Consider the following 23,219-nt stretch of genomic DNA (forward strand, 5'->3'; position numbering starts at 1 on the left):
CTAAGCTAAGCTAAGCTAAGCAGATGTCTCCAGCTACATATTTCGTGTACAGATATGACAAAAATCTGTATTTACCAAAACTGTAGTCTCTTCAAGGTGCAATAATAGGTTGCTCATTACTTATTATTACTTAATTAATTAAAACAATACTTAATGTTCCACCGTTTCCACCACTATCCGACTCGGCTCCTCCTCCATTTTTTCCGGCATTTTTCTGTAAGTTTCTTGCATTTTTCACTCTTAACAACTTTTGGTACTCCGTAAAAGCTCGGTTAAATCGATTTGAACAACGTAAAACATCAGCATTTTGAGTTTGTGTTATAGTGTTTCCTGTACAGAAAGTCACTTCTGGCCCTCCATCTGCAGTTCGCACCACAACAAAAGGGTGGCGTGACGTCATCTGCAAACAACCTATTACATAATGCCAGACTGTAATCACATTTGCTCGTTAACTCTTGTAACAGATGAAACTTTCTAAACCTGCATTCCCGTCAGCTCGCCCTTTCTCCATTACTGCGGTATCGTCAATCAGAGGAATGCGGCTGTGTGTCCCCAAGTGACCCACGCACAGAGTGACAGTGTAACAATAATGCAATAACAGTAATGTAACAAGGTAATAACTAGAGCTGCTGAATTGTTCCCTGGGCGACAGAGCGAGTGGAGAGGAAATGATCATAACATGGTTTCACATCCCTCAGGATCTGTTGCAACTGACATGAGAGCATCTGAGAAGGCAATCATGACCGGATCCTGTTACTCGTACCAAATGTTGCACTGCACTTCAGGCATTTAGTTGACACACGTATACTACATTCGCAACTGTAGACTTTTTCGGTCTTCACATACCAAAATGTAGAGGTTTTGAGTACTTCTGGAAGGTGAAACCTAATTCTCAATGAAAGAACGCTGCTGCTCAGGATTAAATCGGAGGCACTCACAAACCGTCAGCTGAATTAAAAGCCTATACAATATTCTCACCTTGAAATATGCTAGTCTTTACAATTTACAGATTCACACCTCATGTGTTAGTGACCGCACACACGGGCTTTACAAAATACAAACACAAACTGGCAGCGAATTTAATTTCAAAGCAAATTGAAACCAAAAACATATGAAGTGTCTCTGCAATGTGTGTGGGTTTCAGCAGAGAATCCTGCAGTACCACTGTATAATTAATAATACATCAGCACACACACAATGAGCATATACACCCATTTCCCATCCTTACCTTTTCAAAAGCTATTGTGGAATGTGTGAGGAAAAATGAGCCTTTTCATCCATTCGGCATCTGTGCAATCTATTTCAGTCTGTGCTGGGGTCAACTCCAATTCAGAAAGCATTTACACAGCTATCTCTATTTAGCTAAAAGAAAATTGTAGTGGAGGTTCACTTGTCTTTCTGTGCAGGCAAAATTGGAACAAATCTGACCCCAATATTTGTTTTGTGGAAAAGCATTCCTCTTTGCTTCCTTTGAGGGCCAAAAAAAAAAAACCGCAGCTGCATTCAGGTACTGAATGATTTATTGAATGTAATGCATTAAAATATACACAGATGCATTATAGGAAACATGTTTGCAGCTTGAACCGCAGACACTTACGGCACTTGTTCAAAGAAGTGAAATTGCCTTGAAAGTAGAACATAACATACATTTGATATATTCAGTCAATATTTCATTTGTCTTGCACAGAAGTGAAATCTAATGTGTATTAAAAATATGATGTATATCATGTATTAAACTATAAAAGGCATTGTGACTGTTGATGCACCTCCAATTTAAAATAAGACACATGTGACAAACACTAGAGAGCAAGTGGCTGCAGAGTAAAGCCTTTACGCATTTTACAGTGTGAATACAACAGAGCTTTGGTCAAAATATTTCAAATGTTCCTCCACACATGCAAAGGAAATCTGTAGCATTAAGACAACTGGGGAGCACATGCATCCCACTAAGTATTGAAAGCTGACAGCGTTCACATGTTTAAAAAAAAAAAGGAAAAGGAAATGAAAAAGCTGGAAAAGTAAGAACAAGTGTATCAAAATGTACAATAAATAGATTTAAACTTTTTTTTCTAGATTAAAAGGTACAAGTGTTGTTCATCTAAAATCTCCCCTTCATGTTATCAATGCAGGGTGACAAAAGTCTTAACAGAATTACCTCTATCTTATTTAGCTCATCATATAGCAATGCCCAATTTACAATTAAAAAACCAAACATTTAGTGGCACACGAGCCAAATGTCTCTGCAGAACTGAAAAGGACAATATATACTGATTTGTGTGCAGTACATTGTCCAACAAGGACCAAATGTGATGCGTGCATTCAGATAAAAACAGATCTCTATTACAAATAGAAGGAAAAAACATATTGTTAAGCTTTAACATGTGGTCCACGGTGTGAGGTGTTCCCTCGTCCTACAAGTGGTGCTCAGTCTACGTTTCTGTACCTGGTGAAGAGGTTATAGAGGACGCGCAGAGTCGATTTCAGGTCGCAGTTCACTATATCTGCAAAGCAGAGAGGATGAAAGAGTTATATAGAGACATACATCCAGAGAGGGTTTAGATCTTGTCTGTAGAATAAAGTCCACTAGACGAGACCTGCTGCAGACTGTGCGATGGATGCCATGTCCCTGCCTCTCTACAGCTTAATGTATCCACCGGGCAAATCTTTGCTCCAGCTAACAAGGTTGAGCAGACGGCTGCGAGATGCTTTGGTTGCTGAAATATGATTACTGGAAATCCATTTGAGGCACAACACGATGCAAATATTTCAGAACCTTTTAGCTGAACCAACAGTGAACCATGTTGGACCGACATTCTGAGAATTTATTTCCTGTAATATTCATTTTTATCAAATGTGTGGAGTCGCATTGGTTTCCATTATTCCACATTTCCCACATCTATTTCTTAAAGCCGCAGGAATTGATTTTTTGGCCACTTGGGGGCAGTGTAAGCGCCTGTAAACACATGAATGACATATCATCATCTTATAAAGCTTGAAGTTTCTGGTCACCTGATGATTTTAAGTCCAAAATTCCCTCTCCTTTCAGCTCTGTTTTAGTCTCCTCCAGCTCCTCGCTAACATTGTCCATCTTCCTTTTGGTGCTGCGCAGATGTGTATATTAGGTTTATCAGAGCTTGACTGAAATCAGCTACCCACTGCAGCTGAAAGATGCTAAGTGCTACATATAGCTGTGATCCTCTGTGGATGTGTTACACCTTTCACATTACACAGTTATTTCATTTAAAATAAAAATATTGATTCCAACAGCTGCTAACTTTGACAAAACCCTATTTTCAAATGCAAACTTCAGTGTGAGGAAATGATTAAATATATGTTCGCGCCTTGTTCTGTTCATTATATTGTCTTCTTTCACCAGTTAGAATAACAAAATATCATGGGCGGCAGGTTACATCAGGCCAAAGTGAAACCTGACTGTTGTGTTTGTAAGACTGTTTCTGAGGAAGAAGCATCGCAACAGAGTGATACGTCTTTTCTCTAACGAGTCACGTCATGTCAATTATGAGAGTCACATTCATCCAGTTAAACTTCATTCATATCAATAATTTAAGCTTATTTAACTCATCTAATTTTATTGTTATGTATGCTGAACTGAACAGCTTTTTTTCAATACATATTTAAGCAACATTTAAACAGAATTGTTAGATCCTACCCTCTGGTCGGGGCTTTGGTCTCTCCAGACCTCCATCTTGCATCAGTTCAAAGGAGAAGGACACATTGTGGACCTGCGGAGAGAGACAAGGCTTAGGACACAAGATAGCACGACAGGAAGCGTGTTCACTACTGTGTGTGCGTGCAAAACCCACACACACACACAACCTAAACTTTACACAAGCAGGCAGAGGTTGGCTAATACATATCATGCACCTCCACACAGCTCCTGGCTGATAAGGGGACAGAGACACTGGTTGCTAAATCCCACAATACACTCTGGATCGATTCAATCGTGATACCACAGCTTCCTGTTTCGGCAAACACAACGTGGCTCTGTCCTGTAAGACCATAAGCCTTCAGCAGCTGCACAAACACTCTGCTCCCTCATTTATCAATAGATACATGTCAGCCGTGTCACTCCAAAACCGCCCAACTCCAAGAAAGTAATACGTTTTTCATGTCATTACACGTGTACGAGTAAAACATTTACGATGTGACTGCATGGAGAAAAAGAATGAACAGAGCAGAGCACAGGGGGCTGGACAGCAGTGTTTCCCAACTTTTTTGAGCCACAGCACAAATTTTACTTTAGAAAATTCGCAAGGCACACCACCAAACAAAAATGTCAAAAAAGTATATTTATTGGAATATAATGAAAATCTAGTCTCAGTTTACTCAGTGTCAAACCTGGGCCTGTTTAGTTGAACACAAAGCTGATATTCTTGCAGGAACTGAAGAAAGACACACAGGAAGATTTCTCCTGATTGGTGCTCTGAGCCAGCGGCCCTCAACCTTTTTTTGCGCCACGGACCGGTTTCACGTAAAGCAATAATTTGCCGGACCGGCACAGAAACAAATAAAAACAAATGATCAAAAATACAACTCAGTATTACCCTGAATGCAGCTGTAATCAGTGGGAGCCCTGCGCTTGTTTCTCTTCAACGAGAAGGCTTCACTGCCTCACTTGCGAGGCTTGGTGTGTGAAGATCACCTGGCGATAAAGCGATAAACCCGTATTTTAAGTAGGACTGCTGATATTGTCTCTTAAATGCAGCTTTCTTTCTCTTGGCAGTTGTAGGCTCTTCTTCTTCTGTCTCATCATTTGGCCTTTTCCCCTTCCAAAGAAGCTCTCCAAAGACGTTTGTTTTTTACTTATTTTTGCTTGTCGGCTTACTTTTTTACTACCGCGTAGTAACAGAGGCACACCTGATGATTCCTCACGGCACACTTATGTGCCGCGGCACAGTGGTTGGGAAACACTGCTGTACAGTGTGACATATCTGTTATTCAATGCGCTTTAAACTCCTGCTATAATTCTGTGGCCTTTGCGACAAAACTTTCAACCTATGTAGCAGCAGCCCTGGAGCAACTACTTCATTATTTTCAGCTAGAATACCAAACATGCTGGAGACAGTGATTAGAAGGTTTTTCCTAGAAACTGACAATAACGGTGAACATGACTGATGGTTGACATTCATTGAAAACATGTAGCCCGAATTCTTTTCAGGCAGACCATTTACAGACAGAGTAATTTGGATTTGCAGTCCTACTGCAGTCAGACAAGGAGACATGCAGTCCTGCTGAGGAAACCAGTAAGACGTCTAAGCCAACGTGAGCGGTACGAAAATAAACCACCAGAGAGGAGGACAACCAATCAGAGAGTACAGATGGACTTGAAAGATGTTTTCTATTCTCTGCCCACTGTATCTGTGTGTGTGTGAGTGTGTGTGTGTGTGTGTGTGTGTGTGTGTGTGTGCGTGCTCACCTGCTGTGATGTACTAAAAGCTTTGCCCAACAAGGGCTTATTGTGTGAAAAGCATGACCTTAGCCATCTAATACAGTCAAAAAGAAAGGAAGAGAATAAGCCTTAAGTAGAGATCTACTGAGCAGAACCAGGAGTGCTTTCTTGCTTCGTGCTACTTTTCACAGCCCACCCTTGATGTATCATCGATAGGCCTCTACACACACGCACGCACGCACGCACGCACACACACAAAAACACATCCACACACACAGTAATAGAGCTGAGCCCCTAAGCCACTCCAGTGTTTCCCTGTGCAAAAGGAGATTACAGATGCTGTGGGGCTGGTGCCTGTTCTTCCGGGCCAGGAGTGTGTATGTGTGTGTGTGTGTAGTTGTGTACATTGTAGCACTGATGCCCATTCTGCTTCGCAGCTTGGCAGGGGCCACTGGCCAAGACCCAAACAAAAGGCTACTGTGGTGTCTCCGCAGATTGCCTGCTCAGAATACCGTAGTACTACAGAGGCAAATGGAGAGGAGAGATGGCTCCGCACTGAATGAGCTCTGGGGAAAACGGATGGCATTTATCAAGCTATTGAGAGGAGAGTCTTGGCTCGGAGTGCACGAGGCTCCTCAGATATGGAGTATTGATTTAAGAGTGTTTCTTAAACTATAGGTCAGAACCAAAGATGGGTTTCTCATGGTGGAGCTTACAACTGCCCATCCACAATACAGTAGAAAAAATGTCTTTTGTGCATTTTGCTGAATTCCTGCTGTCGAGTGAACCAGTGAGAAGTTTCTGTGGACATCTGAGACTTCTTTTCAACCTCAAACAAAACAGATATAGATAAAAAAACTAGAGCTACTGTCCTCCACGAGGGCACAAGATACCAACGTGTCAGCGTCAGAGTGTTTCTGTCATCACTCAGCTCACTGATGGAAACAGAAAAAGAAATCAAGCTTTACCTTTTGGTCAAAATTCTCTGGCGTGAGGAAAAAGTTGTAGAGTGGCACAAAGTATCCCTCCAACAGCCCCATCAGCAACACCAGATAGACACCATCTGCAAACTGAGACGGGAGCAGTCAGGTAAGAAACACGCGACACTGTCTCAGATAGGTGGAAGTTTCCAGGAACTAAAATCTCAATGACAGATTAAAATATACTAATGGCCTGTTCATTAACAGCCACCCTTTAATAAGAATATTCAGGACTACAAGTGAACAAAAAAGCAAGAAAATTGTGCTCAGTGCTAATTACAAAAGACACATTCACCACATCTGGTGGCCGAGTCTCATCAGTGTAGGTCTGACAACCTCAGAAAATCTCGTATCTGCAAGGTAAGATGTTACTAGAGGTAAATGTAGTTGTATGCCTCAGCCAACCAATCAATTTGCAGTTTCCATCCACCTTTATCCCGAATATATGTATTAAGTAGTGCTGTCAATCGATTAAAATATTTACTTGCGATTAATCTCACGAATGTCGTAGTTTACTCGCGATTAATCGCAAATTAATCACATTTTTATCTATTCTAAATGTACCTGTTTTTTTATTGAAAACAACAATGTGTAGTGTTTTATTTCACACTAACATTCTCACTTTGAGCAGTCATTCACATTTGAATGAATCAAATCTCACACAATTTAACACTGTTAATAAACAGATGACAAAAAAATAAATACTTGGTTACAAAAACAAACACCTTCAACAACCCTTTCTAAGGGACCAAAACAGGGTGATCCAAGATAAAATTACAAAGTGCACATCATTGTAAACTAGGACTCAGCCTATAGTGCAGTTAATGGCTTAAACTTTCCTTTCTTAAGTTTCCTTTGAATATAACAGCATCCATACGCCTCTGTCGAAAGCCTGGTTTTGAAAAGGAGGCAGCGGAGAATTCGCATTCGCCGTGTGTTTGGCCATCAAGTGGTATTTCAGACTGGATGTGCTGCAGTGATAATTCAGTTCACACCGACAATACACACAGATAACTTCGGTCTTGTCAGTCGACCCATCTGGCAACTTTTTGAAACTAAACTTTCCATTCAGAATCTTGTTTGCATCCATTCTGACGTTTCGCGCTTGACATCCACACAAACCGCTAGCCTACTTTTTCACAGCTAGCGAGCAGACAAGACCAAACACGTGCGTGCGGCGTGCCTATTGTTTTGTTTCCGGTTTACAATTGGATCCTTTAGTTTTTCTTTTGATACTAGCAGTGGCCACAGCTTATAAAAAACTACAAGTTCACTAGGTCACAAAGAGCGTTAATCTTGCGATAAAAAAAGACGCCGTTAAAATTGATTTGCGTTAACGCGTTAATAATGCGATATTTTTGACAGCACTAGTATTAAGACTTCACAATCACCTGAAGCTCAATGTCAACAAAACCAGCCAGCTTGTGCTGGACTAGACTGGACACACACACACACACACACACACACACACACACACACACACACACACACACACACACACACACACACACACACACACACACACACACACACACACACACACACACACACACGCTGTACTCTGTATATTGTGTAGCACCTTTGAACATCTGAAAAATTGTGAGTGTGTAGGGGTTTGAGGTACCTGTGTGTCCAGTTCAGACACCTCTAGGTTGAGCTTGTTCAGGTGTTTGTTCACAAATGTGATCAGTGTCTGTGGAAACACAAAGGGAAAAGTCTGTCACGAAAGCTGCCAGCATCTCAAACTAAACAGGGAAAGTACACTAAAAGATCTGCAGACACAAACCTACATGCACAAAATTTATTCAAAAACAAAACATGTGAACAAAGTATCTTGGTCTCTGAGAGCCATATTAGACGTCCTCACCACTGCAGCTATCCTGCTATTTCACATTATTTGGAAAATAGGAGTTTGGTCAGTTGGTGAGGCAACTCCATGACAACTAAGCAAAGTGCATCCCCTGACAGAGACCATTAGATGGAATTCACAGTGCCGCTAAAGAGCAAATAAGAGGACCTTAAGCTGAGATATTTTAGGGTTCAAGCTCCAAACGGGCTGTGTTTGTTTGTTATTGTGATTATTATTATTATGATTAACCGCCATTATTTGCTGTGAGCTGGAATTAGCTAGAAATGTGAAACTTGGCCAAATAATGATAATGATGTGCAAGCGCTTCCCAAGAAACATGTTTGCCAGATGGTGGCGCTGTAATTAAGGCCCAAAGATGCAATCTTGGAAAGGCTCCACCCCTTAAACCATGAGACACTCAGGTCCAGCTCAATGTGCTCTACAAAAAAAGACTCTTTGACCATAAGAGTCCACCATGATGGGTCTCTTGCCATTTTGTTTTGTTTTGTTTTTTTTTTGAAAAACAGTCATATGAATAGAACTTGTTGGATTTGTATCCAAACCAAAATATGTGTACAGCAAGATTATGAACATAACTCATTAACAAATCCAGTCATCATGTATCGGGGTGCATTTTCAGACCATGATTGGGAATACGCCTCACAAAGCATTTGGAGCCTGACCCAAAGGTATTAACCAAAATCTGAAGTGCCACACTGATCGGTGCAAGTGGCTTCTCACATATTTGCTCATAACTGGAGATGCCTTTCAGTAAATCTGATTAAAATCACGAGAGGCATCCCGCACTACCTCCCACACATTCACACCAAGCTCTGTTCAAATCTGATGATGGGGGCCAAAAGGTGGATCTTAGATCTGCTGCGGGCTTTGTGGTGATGAAACAAGTGTGTGGTTGGTCTCACGACCTGTTTAAACAGACTTAAACTGGCTGAAGTGACTTTGCTCCCCTTTGCGGAGCCTGAAACCTGCTTGTAGCTTAAATTTTGGAGCACTGAGCTGCTTCCTGCTGTCGAGTGCAAAAGGGTCAATAACGAAATCTCAAGTGTTAATGTTATTTTCTTGTAATTGCATTTTGATTAACTCAATGACTTTTTGGCTGCTAACAAAGCCAAAAGATATTCTTGTCATGCTAAAACACAGAGAAATGAGAGCTGACTTTCCCTGACGATGACTCCATGAAGTCCCAGACTCGTTCTGGAGTAGAGACAAAAGAGCAGAGATTTCTGAAGACTGCTTCCAAAAATCACAGGAACCCACATTAGGAAACAAATCTTATCAGATTCTTTGCATTCAAAACAATGGTGAACTACACCCACAACACAGCAGTCTTTTCTGGTCAAAGATCTGCCTCATTAGAAATGGTCAAAGTTAGCTGAGCAGAGTTAAAGCTGGCCCATGGAGTGGAGTAAAAAACACCGTTTGGCATTTAAATACACAAAGATTTGCATGTATTCAGACGTTATTTGCCATTTTTTCATCAGACCTCTGCGATGGTGCTGATAAACTCGAGATATCCACTGCACATACCTTTTTGACAACATTCAGTTTATCTGGCGCGTGGTCAAACAGGGTGTCGAACGCGTCTCGCTCTGTGTGGAAAAAAAAAAAAAAAAGAATTATCAGTCAATAAAAGGGACATTCCTGAAGAAAATATGCTTCACGACACTCTTTTCATGAGAACGTACCATGTCTGCCAGAGAAAGCCCTGAGAGAGATGTAAGAGAGGAGAAAGGAGACATAATATGTTAACCAAAACGAATCAGAGGCACTTTCTGCTCATTAACGATTCCGCAATTGAATATTCATAGAAAAAAAGATAATATGAGAGACAAGTGCTTCCAGTGCAATCACAGAGGAATGCAGAGAACGGAGGGATTATGTCACAGAACCGACAATACAATAACGCAGCAAGGGTATCAGAATTTGATTAACAATAAACACAGGTGCACCTTGGGTATTAAAATAACCTGGGTATCATCACTGGGATGTTCACAATGACCGCATACTATAGCACAATGCAATCATCTGAGCGGCACAATAACACTGTTGGGTATTGATACAATGAATGAAGACGTGCCTTTCTGTACGTGCGGCCTTTCTATGGGAATGGGGCGCCTCTCTTGTCCATTATTACGATTATTGTTATCACTTTGGAGGATGTTGCTGTTGGAAAGGGTCAGGTGGTTTTGGAGGGTAGGGAGTGCTGCAGTTTGAGTGTCCCTGAGATATCGCAGCAGGCAGGCCAGCAAGAAATGGCAGGCGCACACACACTCACACACACAGTGTAATCCGTGATGGCAAAGGGAGGCAGGTCTGGGCAACGGTCCTGGTGGTGTGGTATTAACCGTATTTCCACTGTGACCATGTGAGTGTCAGTGAGCCTGTGTGTGTGTGTGTGTGTGTGTGTGTGTGTGCGCGTGCTACGAGCAGTGTATCTATCTACCATGACAAAATGTGTGTGCCTGTGTGTGTTGGCCTGCTGTTATCTCCCTTGTTGCTGCCATCAGGCTGCAGGACAGCCTCACAGGGAGAGACTAGAATTACTGCCTCGTATGCTCCCGTCAACCAGTCAGGCTGCAGTTTACACACATGACTCGTATCACATGTGAGGTGAAGAATTTGAAGGAATTTGCTAAAATATATTAAGTGTCTTTATTAGCAAAATGCAACTTATCACTATATATAATGGAGCAACAATAATCACCTGAAGCTCAGTATCAGCAGATATCAGCAGCTAAGATACATTTATATCACAGCGAAGAGCAGTGAGAGCAGCTCAGTCCTGCTCTTTGTTTGTTTCGGGGACATTCGTACTCCAGCGACTGCAGCCAAACCTGCGTTAGACACCACTGCATTTGCCAAACTCGTGGCTAATTCTTCACACACTCTTGTAGGCTGAGACAGTTTGAAAAAGTTCCAGATATCCGATCCTTTCGCTCGCTCTATTTTGGAAACAATGCAGTCCACATCATGTGCGCTTCAGCACTGCGTGTTGCTTGCGCATGACGCCACTCACACTGCCTATAGCATAGCGTTAGACTGAATAGATCGGCCCCTATGTATCGGGTCCACTGTCACCGATACCAGATCTAGAATTTTCTTCAATATCGGATCAGTGCATCCCTAACAATGATGTGGGGGTAAACCTCTGCAGAGGTCCCACGGAGGGGGGAAAGCATGCAAGTTGAGCCAGCTAACTTTCAGTGGGCTGAACTCTAAAGAGATGGACCCTGAAACCAGGTACAGCTCTGTATCTGACAATTAGATTCAAGTCATACACAAATATTTGTGGTAAAGCAGAACCAAACTCATCCTTTTCATTTTAAGTATTCCTCTTCTGAGTCAAAATCTGGTGCTTATATTACCCACAAAGCCACTAGCTTCAGGCAGACACGAGGAGGGGGCTACAGATCTGATAAGCTCGCTGCTTTCTAACTTCACATCACAAGATTTTTTTTTCATCTTCAGACTTGTAGTCTTCAGCTCTATGTACAAAATACATTCCTGAAGAAAGGCGTTGGTACCTGTGTATTCAATGTGTCACTTCCTGTAGCTTATAGAAGTGTCTCTGCCTCACAGTTAAGTCAATCTACACTGAGGCAGTGGCACAGCAGGTCAGAAAAACACTCAAATGTTCTTTAAACTAGCATCAAATCCACTTTTGTGGAAAGTGTTTTTGTCAGTGTAACAGAACCATTAGCAGCAGTGTTGGATTTTGCTTGAGCACCGATGTCTGACTACACTGCATCTAAACGCTACACATGCTCTCTGAGGTGTGAAGATGAGTCTGAAAGCACATACTCTGTATTGCCAGTGATTTCCTCTTGAATTTGTCTGGACTGCAGGATGCCCTCTCTTTTCTGAAAGACATAAAAGGGGGACAGTATGTTAAGATTCTCCTGAATGCGACTGAGAAAAATGAACTGACTGGTGAAAACTGAAGCGGGAAAAGCCAAAGAAGAATTCACAGCAGCGGAGAAGCGGCGTTATGAAACCAACACTCTCAACAAAGACGACGACTTGTTACGCAAGTAAGCAGACATACGCTGAAGATTCAAACTAGAAAGGCTTCAAGCACAGTGTTACACCCACCTGGACGACCACTACTTGAATGGAAACGTGGTCTGGCAATCTGATTGGCGCTCTGAAGTGCTGCGACAGCGCCACCAGAAGGTGCAGAATGGCAACTATACTCTTAGCATGAACCGCTAAGGTGAGAGAGAGAAGAATAAAACAACAGAAAAATATTAGTTACAGGAGAAATAATATAACTGATGCAAGCAGCTGACAAACAGCGTATGTGACATAAAAGAACATAGAGACACAGAATCAGCATGAGTGCAATCAATATTATTGGCCTTTTCACTCACATTTAGTCAAAGTCAACTTTATCGTCAACCAAACAATGCAACAGGTGGTTACACAGAGGAATGAAATTGCATTTCTCCGTACTCCAATGTGCAAGTAATATGTGACACAACATATAACATAATAGTGCAAACAGACAACAGCACTGGACACAACGTATACAGACAGAGTGTGCCAGAGTGTAGTCAAATTTTGAGGTATGTTATTGAGGTGCAATAATAAAAGATGCAATATAGAAAGTGCAAGTGCAGAAGCAGCATGGGGATGCAACAGTAAACATGTATGATATTGAGCATATAAAGAGCACAGTGCAAACACTGAGTTTGAAGTTATCTTGACAGTCAGTTGGTCTTTGTGTAATGATCATGGGATTTTCTTGAGTGAGTTGAGGAGTCTGATGGCCTGAGGGAAAAAGCTGTTTTTGAGTCTGGTAGTTTTGCTCTGCATGCTGCGGTAGCACTTTCCAGATGGGACGAGGGTGAACAGTTCGTGTGCTGGGTGGGTGAGGTCTGTGATTATATTGGTTGCTCCCTTGTAACAGCGGGATGGGTATAATTCCTGGATTGCCGGTTGGGGTGATCTGGTGATCTTCTCCGCTGTCCTCACCACTCTCTGTAGGGCCTTCTTGTCTGCAGCAGAGCAGCTGCCACACCAGACTGCTGGTTAGGATGCTCTCAATGGCACCCCTGTAAAAAGTGGTGAGGGCAGAGGGGGGACGGTCAGCTCTCCTCATCCGGCGAAGGACGTGGAGGCGTTGCTGTGCCTTCTTGACTACAGATGTGGTGTTGGTGGTCCATGTCAGGTCATCTGTGATGTGCACTCCCAGGAACTTACTGACTCCACTGCACTGCCATTGATGGTGAGTGGGATGTGTGGTGTCTGTTTCCTCCTAAAGTCCACAGTTTTTGTTTTGTTGACATTGAGTTGAAGGTTACTGATGTCGCACCAGTTGATGAGTCGTTGTGCCTCCTCTCTGTATGCTGATTTAAAGCCACTAACCATCTGCACAAGACAAGACTCTGACTGCACCCCATAGCAATGCTAAATCACAGAGAGCAAGCTAAAAGCCTTCATGAAGCTTATTAGATCCTCACTGCATAAGAGGAGCCAAGTAAGTTATTCTAGGGCTTCAGTATGGGGAATGAAAGTTGGGGCAAACAAAAGTGAATTGATTGAAAGAGAGCTTCTCAAATAAAAGGACTGCGAAATAAATTACATTCCATCTCATTCACTGTGCTCTTAAGCATTTATGAAGATATCTCGTGCGAATAGCTTTCAAGGCCAAACTTTTACCAGAGGAGCATTTAAGAATGTCGTATTATTTGCTTTGAAATAAATTCATTTGACATGGCCTCTCTCGTGCACTACTTTCAAAAAAATCCACTCTGTTCCTTATCTTAAAGCTTTTCTATTTGTCTCGACCATGTCATGTATTTTTTCTGCCTCACTCATACAGTAATCTGCTCTTAACCACATGCCCCACACCCATTTTTCTCCACCCTAACCTAACTCTCTCGTATTTTATATATATATATATTTCAACTAATGACATAGTGTAAGAAGAAGAGAGAGTCCTGGGAACCTGAAAGTAATCATCATTAGTCCCTGAGTCAGATAAAAAAGTCATCAAAGGAGACCTGGAGAGCTCTATTGACGCGCATGTCTACATTTGCTGTTGTTCTCAATTGACATCTTACGGCTCAGTAAGGAGCGAATTAATCCAATGGTAAGACAAGTGCTTTGAGACATGAATCCTTAAAGTGGCAGCCTGAAGCAGCCTGGGATGTACTGTATCTAGAACTCTCCATGCATGAGGGGGACAATGAAAGTCATGCTGAGAGATGATATTGATACAGCACGCACGACAGCAGTGCCTTGGTACCAGAACATCTAAATGTAATACACTAGTCATTAGTTAGATCTGGGTTTGACAAGTCCAAGTATCTGCAGACAGGGCTGATGAGAGCGCAGTAAAACAGTGAGTGTTTGCATGTTCAAGGACTTGCAATAGATGATATTTGACAACCCATTTAATATTCTTTTTAAACAAATATCTGCAAATAAAGGCCCGATTTTCCATGGTGCAACGAGTGCAAAGCAGGCGGTCCTGAGCATGTATGTGCAAAGCACAGCAGGGCCGATCAGAGGGTGAAGTGATTAATACTCTCAGCCAGTCATATCACTGGTTTCACCACTCTGAAACAGCTGAGCCAATCACAGTGACTTATGATGACAGCAACAGGAACAAACGGCAAAACGCATCTTCACGACACCATAATGTCGTCTTTAATCTGCAGTCTCTCGCATGTGCATGCTCTGTAGCAGCCTGGCGTAGTTTGCATGGGATTTCGTGAAGGTAGACAAAGTTGGCAGCCAGTGAACTGTAGGACAAACTCGTCACGCAGTATAAAGCAGCTGTGGACTACAGATTATGTAAGAACCACTCATATTCACTTCCAGTTAAATGCAGACTGATTTACCAGAGTTTCTGCTTTAACCACACTAAATGTTCATTTGATGCAGATTTAAACACATCCACTAGTTGGAAAACTGTAAATGTAATTTTGATTTCGTTATTGCAGCACATTTGCTCTTCACAAAATTTCCCCATTGGCAGCAAAGTCACAGCTGCACCAGAATCAGACGTGTTTCTGAGATGTCTGTTCTCAGTACGTCTAATAGAGGGTTTTCACTAAAATAGCAGACAGACCGGCAAAGCCGATTTCAAGGTCAGAAAAACACTGGTTGCTCTGGCCGTTTTTAATAGTTCTATCATACGACATTATCACTATCCAGTTCGTTCATTGTTTTCAGGTTGAAAGAGATCCACATTTCAGTTTCACCAAATTGAACCGATGGAGAAATCAGTTGTGTAGCAGTGTATTGTTTCATTGACTTCACTTCTACAACTGCACAAACCAAAGCACCTCACTGTACTCTCAAAGCCGTTCAACTTGTCAGCAAATAGACAGTTCACAGTGACTGGTGACACCACACTGCAACAGGACAAGACCAAAACCGTGTGCTCTGTGGAGAGACTGGTTCGCTGCAGCAGGAAACAGCAGTCGTATGCAGTGAACCAAATAAACAAAACAAAAATATTAGAAAGTATCCTTACAGTCGACATTCCAGCGAATGTTCCTGGTGGACAGTTTGAGTGAGTCATTGATGCGCTCCAAAACAGTCTGCAGCTTCTGTTTCTGGGCGATCTCCGACTGGGTCACCTCGGCCACGTTCAGTTTCTCACCTTCCAGCTTTTCTGAAGCACAAGACACGGGCAGAGACACAGAGCTTCATACTAACACGCATACAATCGTTGAAGAAGCACTAAAACCTTTAATTCAACATGGATTTAATGTCAGCACAGTTCAGGCAAAGGCATCTTTGCCTCTTTGTAAAGCGGTAATGATACAGTAAGAGCACAAACTGTGGCATTTACTCCACATGTATGGTTCAATTACTTACCAAACAGTTTCTGCAGGACCTGTCCATCATACAGATCTTCAGCCAGATCCTTCACAATGATCCTCTCTCCCACCAGAACGTCGTTTATCCAGTCGATCAGCACCTACATGGGCAGAATAAATGACTAATTGCTCATAACTGAGACGCAGCACTATACAACCCTGTGCTGTAAATGACTGCATATCCAACATCAACAGCAGATTCAGTCATTTCGACCTTACCTTCATGAGCTCCTGCAGTTTGCGGTCGTTCTTGGAGTTGGGGTCCACCATGGTGCGCACTTCATTTTCCTCTAATGGATGAGCAGAAACAGGATAAATGTTAGAGCTGAGAAGGAACATTTTATTCTCAAGTGAGGAAGACCAGCAACACAACCCATACAAAGAAAAAGTATTTAACAGCATCTTTGATAAACTATACGTTTCCAGAAAGCCTTTCTGTTTCCAAGTAACCAAGTTAGGGTGGAAGAATGAGACTACTCAGTGCTCAGTAGAGTTGGGCGGTATCCAAATTTTGATACCGTCAAACTTTCCCCACATTTTCCCGGGGTATACGGTATTACCGTGACTAAATAAAAATCACTTTGCAGGGCAGCATGACATGCGCGCAGGTCAGATGGTCAATGCTCACGCTAGGAAGCACCAATGCTAACTTGTAGCATACCAGAATGACGGGGAGAAACTCAGCTAAAAGCCTCTACCAAACATTGCCACCCAAACATAATTCATACCCCAAGAAATTATACGTGCATGTAACGAAAACACGAAAATAGCACATGTCAAAGGTACTGCATCTGCTGATTTCACCACTTCACGCACACCACAAAAGCCCGGTATCATATGAAAACAGAGAGTCTGATGATCACGAAGATGTCTGCCTCCTCACTGTGCGACGGAGAGCTAGCAGCCAAAGAGCAGCAGAAAAAAACTTGGCTAAATCATAAAGTATGTCTTACCTTTGCTGTTTTGTGGTCAAAAGTTATATTCCAGCCCGAAAAAATGCTGATAATGTCTCCTCCTATGACTCTGTGGTCATAGGAGTTTACATAAAGAGGAGGGGGTTTCTAGAGTGGAGGGAGCGCTTTTCACACAATCTCTGGGCTTACTTCCTTCTGGATCGTCATTGGTGTTTCTATGGTGAATGTGGGCGGGTCGCTGAGCTATTGACCGGCGTAACCACGCAGTTAGTTTCACCGCTCTGTCTTATGAAGGAGCAGAGCGCTCACAGAGGACTCTGCTGAGCTGCCCGAAGTCTTATTTTACTGTTTCATTTGCATTTCGTCCTTTTATGAGAGCTAAGAATTATAGCAAGCAGGGTTCCAACAACAGGCACATTATCGTTGTGACAAATTGTACACGACGTTTAGCCTGTATTGGACTTGTTTCTGTTCGTTAACCCTTCCCAGTTTTAATGCTTTAATACAGCCTCACACCAGTCCGTGTCTTGGCACGTGTGGTGCAGGACATCAGAAGCGTATGTTCCCCACTGAAAGCTTTGGCAGCGTGTCAGTTTGTTGACTGCTGGCTAAAAGGTGGCTGTCAGATTAGCCGAGCTCTTATGGAGGTAGAACAGACACCAAACCGCCAGAAGCCAGAGCTGGAAGAGCCTCCCATCTCCTCTCCTGTTTGAGCACATTAAGGTCTCAACATGCCTGCGGCACCTGTCCACAATCATTGTTGAATACACAATGCTGTGCCCCAACACCGTAATGTGTGTGCATGCATATGTATATATATATATATATATATATATGTCCACGTGGCCTTTAAGCAAACACCTTTAGGAAATGTGTCTGAATGCGTGCAATGTGCGCTGTGAGCGCATCAGTTTACCTAGCATGGTGTCCTCAGGGTCCAGCTCATAGTGGGAAGGGCTGAGGGGAAGGTTGATGGCATTTATCCCCTCCTCCTGAAGCTCAGACACTAGGAGAAAGAGAGACCAGCGTTATATGAGATTCATGTAGATCGACTCACACACCATGAAGACAGTCTTTTGTTTTCCTGTCAGGTGCAAAATCCTCTCTGTTTTATCATAGATGACTTTTAAAAGGATAGGAGTAGCATTATTCTAGATTGTTATTATTGTCAAAAATTTCCATGATGGGACCAACATTATGTATTAGCCCTTCTCTCAATATTTTTGAGAAAATGCCTGTACATTGTCTGTGGCACTCAGCCATAAACACACTGAATGAGTAGTTACAGTAATAGTTTATAAAAGCCCATCAAGATCTCCCAGAGCCCAAAATGATGCCCTCAAACTGCAGGTTTCACTCGACCTCCATATTCAGCGCACCATGATATAAAACAGCAAAGCTGAAACCCGGGAATGTTTGGTGATTCTGCTTGATGAAAGGCCTAAATGATTGTCTGACAATTTAAATAACCAGAAAAAAAAAAAAAAGCAAAAACACAACCAAAGTTGAGGAAGTTCATTCACCAAGCACAAGCTAAGCCTGCAGCCACAGTAACGCTGCCTTCCTTTGGAGCCACTTAAAATGCCAATCAACTGCTGCACAGAGCAGATCAGCTGAGACAAAGGCAAAAACCTCCCTTGCTAATAACCACTTGCAGTGTTGAGCAGAAGTTTGGACAGCTTCCTAAATGTTCCCTTGATTCCACAAACAACCATTAGACCGAACAGACCCTCTGTCAAGAGCCATTTCACATCAGACAAACAGACTAGTGTTGCTTCCTGCTTCTCAGCGGGCTTTACAGGAGCCCAGCACGCCATTCTTCTCTGTGTGTCAGATACCTGAGGAGGCTTGATCACTGCTGATCTCTGTAAGTCTGTGTGTGTGTGTGTGTGTGTGTGTGTGTGTGTGTGTGTGTGTGTGTGTGTGTGTGTGTGTGTGTGTGTGTCTGCTGAAAGCATGGGGTGAACATCCTGTGCATTTCTCTGCCTTCACTGGAACAGCATCCTCTTAATCAACACCATGCACTTGTGGATGGTGTTGATATACAGTACGCCTGCATGAACACACATATCACATCGCACAGGGGTGTGAGAATACTCCTACAGAGCGTCTGATGGCTCACTCTGTTCGATCTGTGAGTAACCGCCCGTTCACCCAGCATAACCACCACTGCTCCAGTCAGGCTGACACCTCCGTTCACTTCTTTACCTGCATGACACATAAAACTGCACAAATCCTAATGCATTGTTGGGCACTCTTGTGTGTCTGTGTGTGTGGCAGAAATCTAAGTATCAAGTATCAACAAAAGATCAAATATCAATAGGCTAATTTCCATCAAAAGAAAGCTGTGATTCTGTTCATATATCAGTCAATCCCATGATTACCTTTGATTTTTAAACTGTTACGTCCACTAAACAGGCCTTTTATACACCATCAAAGGAAAGTGAAAGCACTTCTGCTGGCTTGTGATAGGGCGATGCAGGCTCCTTAACACAGCCACCAGCGGCATGGAGTTACATTAGTACAACAACCAAACCTTAAAGACAAAAGTTATGTGCCTGCATCGACACACACGCTCATGTTGGTTAATGTAGCAAAAGGCAAAGTAGATAACAGAGTAGGTGTAATGAAGGCATAAATGGCACATGTAGCAAAGTTAAAAGTAGATTACTAGCACCAAAAAAAATATGAAGCAAAAAAAAAAAAAATAAATTCATCTCCAACTATTCTCATACTTAATTCAACTGAGAAATTACCGTTCCTAAACAAAAGTACTTGCTTGCATTACTCGTGACTGTAACTACCCACCCCTGGTTCTGAAGCCAACCAAACCACGAACCAGTGGTTCTCAAACCATAACCGTTTCATAAACCATGTGACAACGAAGGTCCGGTATGCCAATTGCTGGTACCCAACGGTCATATGTCACTCCGGGAGTCATTGGCAATCAAACTATTCATGTTTAGGTATGAGGACGTTTTGCTCTATTTGCAAGCAGAAAGTTTTTCTGAAAATTTGAGAGACTATTTCTATGCAGGCCAGTTGATATTTGTTACCAAACAAGACAGAAACACATGAAAGTAAATGATGAGTCACTGGATTGCACAACCAATGAAAGAGATTTATTTCTAATAAGAACATATAATTAAAGAAACATTGAAAATATGGTACTTAATTGGAAAACAATATAAGGTAGAACTTCCAAAAGAGCATTCTTGGCCTTGACCCAAAATTCAAAGCAGGAACTTCTGATATAAGATTCAGAAGAATCTGAGAGTTCAAATGAACTGAGGAAGGAATTTGGTCCTGAAAGCAACTATCTATTTAGATATTTATAAGACAGGGATAATGACGTGACAGAAATAAAAAAACAATCTGACAGATTCAGGAAACATCCCAAAACAGGATTTACAGATCCATAAAGACTACACTGCAGTTCTTTACCCACAAGGTAAAATGGGCAGGTAAATGTAGAAACATAATAACGGCATTCTGTGCGTGTAACACAGCAGACATCTACAAATTCCATGAAACTGATGGAATTCGGTTAGAAGATACTTAAACAGCAGTTTTGCCAGTTGCATGTGCACATAAATGGCAATCATACCCACATCTTCTGGTCATGTGACGACATAAACATATTTTGTGAGAAAACGTTAAACCTTCAGAGTCCTTTTGAAAAAACAGACTGTAAAACGAAACAAACAAAAAAAAAAAACAGACTTGTGTATATATATTTACATTGTTATAATTTTTACTTATTGTTATATTTTCTACTATTGTGTGTCATGCACCAACCTCACCAAAGCAAATTCCTCGTATGTGTAAAATCATACCTGGCAATAAAGCTTTTCTGATTCTGATTCTTTCAGGTTAAGACATACCTCAGCACAGCTAGATATTGTTTCATGGACTGACGCCAGAAGAACGAAGAAGTTCAATGTTGAACAATGATGGCTGTTTCAGTAGAATACCTGCATAAAACTTTTATAGCTACTGTCAGTGGCTGGCAATTTCCAGACTCATATGGGGATAAAGCTGCTGTAAAAAGCCACAACAGCAATTAGCACAATCTGATTTTACTGTATCACTATTTAAGGATGAGCAAGTATGTTGGAGACTAGGATCCATGTATCTGGAGGAAGTATAGTGGGTAGATTAATAGGCAACATGAAGAAGAGATGATCATCTTACTACTCCAGTCATCTTAATCACCAGCTATGCCTCCACACTGGTATGTCAGTCTGTATTATCACTTTGTATATGTTCCGTGCAGATTTGATTTGTTGTCATGTAAGCAGAGGCGTCCTCAATGCCCTCACTGCGCATCACTCCTCCCCATCTGGGCCAGTGCCATAAAATGAGAATACGCTTTTATCCACTTGGTTAAATAAGGATGACAATAAAAAGCCACGTCCCTGGATGTGCCGTTCAGGGACGTGTCTTGTGTGATGCCTACATGTAAGGAAAGAATCCATGCCAATGTTGAGTCCTACCTGGAGGGCAGAGCGCTCCACAGCCCATGTCTGTCTGTCTCCGTCCCCCAGCCTCAAGCATCCTCTCCTGGCTAGCAGGACCCGATCTCTCCTCTGCGGCTCATCATCCACAGGCTGAGCTCGCACATCTCTAACACCTGACGCCGATATCAATTCTATATTTGCTCTATCCACACAGAGGCATGGGTTTATATATTACCTGTCCTGTTTCATGTGCTGTATTTTCTGTTTGCACTATATCCACACCGCGCAGTCGGTGTCCATCCCTTGTTGCTAATGCTCTCAAACCCCCTGACCTTCTCTTTTCACACCATCTCAATCCCGTCCTATAGCTCTCTCTCTTTTCATCCTGTCCTTACTCCCGTTCAAGCCGGAGGTCCCTCTCTCCGTGGCACATGTACAGACTGCCATAAACGTTACAAGGACTTAAATTTAATCAATAATGAACACAAGAGCGACCAGCCCACGTTTTCCATCAAATCATGGAACACACTGCACTCAGTGTATACGTGTGCGTCGTGAGCACGAGCCAGCCTGAGCATAATGTGATTGCATGCACGTCCCGGAGACAAAGGCAACATAAAGTGGGGCTCAGCTGTGCAACAGTATCCTGAACAACACAAACTAATCATCCAATCGGAGGAGACATTTCTCATTCGATGATAAAACCTGGCCTTTAACAATGAATGTCAAGCTCTCTGAAGCCTTTCAAAGCAACGCTGCGTGGCTATAAACTGAGCTGGGCTTTTTAATAAGAGCTTTTTGGTAGTTACAGTCCAACATAGCAAGGTTTAGACCTATTGTGAAGGAAGGTGAGGTGAAGTGTGAATCCCTGTGAGCTCCAGAGCTGCTGTCCTGTATCTGACCCTGACCTCTGACCTCTGATCGGGCCCTGGACAGCCTCTGTTTGGGGGGGGGGGCTCAGAGAGGGGCCCTGCCTCAGTGTGTGACGGCCCTGTGCTCTCTCATGCCTCATTCCTCACTTGTTAATAGTAGCGGCTTCAATACCTTACATGGATACAGACACAGCCCGCGGCCATGAAAACACGCACAAGCAGCCACACGCTGCACTTTCTGGCGTTTCTTCGTGATAACCGTGTGTTCAAAGCTCGGTCAAAGGCATAAAGCAGCACAGAGCAGTGCTGAGCCTGTTAGCTGCCTGGAATTTAGCTGCGCGGTCGTGTTGAGTTTGAGGACCCGCGACTGCTGTCTGTGATGATGAAAATATTAAAGTCCAATAAAATTCGTAATAACTCCATAATTTCATCTTCACTCTCGAAAACAACACAGTACGACACGCCGACGACGGTTGCAGTCGTTTCTGGCTCATTTCTTTAGCTAAGTCGGCTGTATTACCTTCTTTAGCCTTTTTCCTTCTTGCCAAAGTCCCACCAAGTTTTCCCAGGAAGGAGTCATCTTTCTTTCTGGAGGACGGAGATTTGGGCGTCGGGGATTTCGGAGAAGACGGAGATTTCTGAGGCGAGGACGCCATGGTCGATAATTTAATCCGGGACAGATACCGCAAAACCGTACGAGCTGAGGTGGAAAAAGTTGGATGGGAAGTCAAGTAAATAAAAAAAAAAAAAAAAAAAAAAATCAGCGTCCACTCCCTAAAGCGGAAGCGGAATTCCAGACATTTTCTCCCTAAGCTGGCTGTGAGAGGCTCCTCCTCTGTGGAGGAGGGCACGGACAGCAGGCTGCTGACCGCGGGAAG

At 42.6% G+C, this 23,219-nt stretch overlaps 2 protein-coding genes across 2 annotated transcripts in view; one reads left to right on the top strand and one right to left on the bottom strand.

Moving 5' to 3' along the window:
- Positions 1-23,219, top strand: part of LOC139337292 (protein C19orf12 homolog) — a 344,772-nt gene that overhangs the window by 244,469 nt on the left and 77,084 nt on the right. The gene's annotated exons all lie outside the window — the stretch shown is intronic.
- Positions 1,505-23,169, bottom strand: parvaa (parvin, alpha a). The gene is made up of 13 exons (XM_070971817.1): positions 22,862-23,169; positions 17,926-18,015; positions 16,315-16,385; positions 16,094-16,196; positions 15,747-15,887; positions 12,353-12,468; positions 12,062-12,120; positions 9,946-9,965; positions 9,788-9,849; positions 8,015-8,083; positions 6,379-6,480; positions 3,671-3,743; positions 1,505-2,501 (listed from the first exon to the last, which is right to left on the bottom strand). The coding sequence occupies exons 1-13, from the start codon at positions 22,995-22,997 to the stop codon at positions 2,425-2,427; spliced, it is 1,119 nt and encodes a 372-aa protein (XP_070827918.1). The 5' UTR covers positions 22,998-23,169; the 3' UTR covers positions 1,505-2,424.

This window comes from Chaetodon trifascialis, chromosome 10, assembly GCF_039877785.1.
Source record: "Chaetodon trifascialis isolate fChaTrf1 chromosome 10, fChaTrf1.hap1, whole genome shotgun sequence".
NCBI lineage: Eukaryota > Metazoa > Chordata > Actinopteri > Chaetodontiformes > Chaetodontidae > Chaetodon > Chaetodon trifascialis.

What these genes read in the sequence shown, in the direction of transcription:
- parvaa (XM_070971817.1), bottom strand. Translation starts at nt 22,997, where the DNA reads ATGGCGTCCTCGCCTCAGAAATCTCCGTCTTCTCCGAAATCCCCGACG. An exon ending in AAGGAAAAAGGCTAAAGAAG is followed by an intron (nt 18,016 to 22,861) that starts GTAATACAGCCG and finishes TCTTTCTCCTAG; the next exon opens with TGTCTGAGCTTCAGGAGGAG. An exon ending in CATTCGCTGGAATGTCGACT is followed by an intron (nt 12,469 to 15,746) that starts GTAAGGATACTT and finishes CTCTCACCTTAG; the next exon opens with CGGTTCATGCTAAGAGTATA.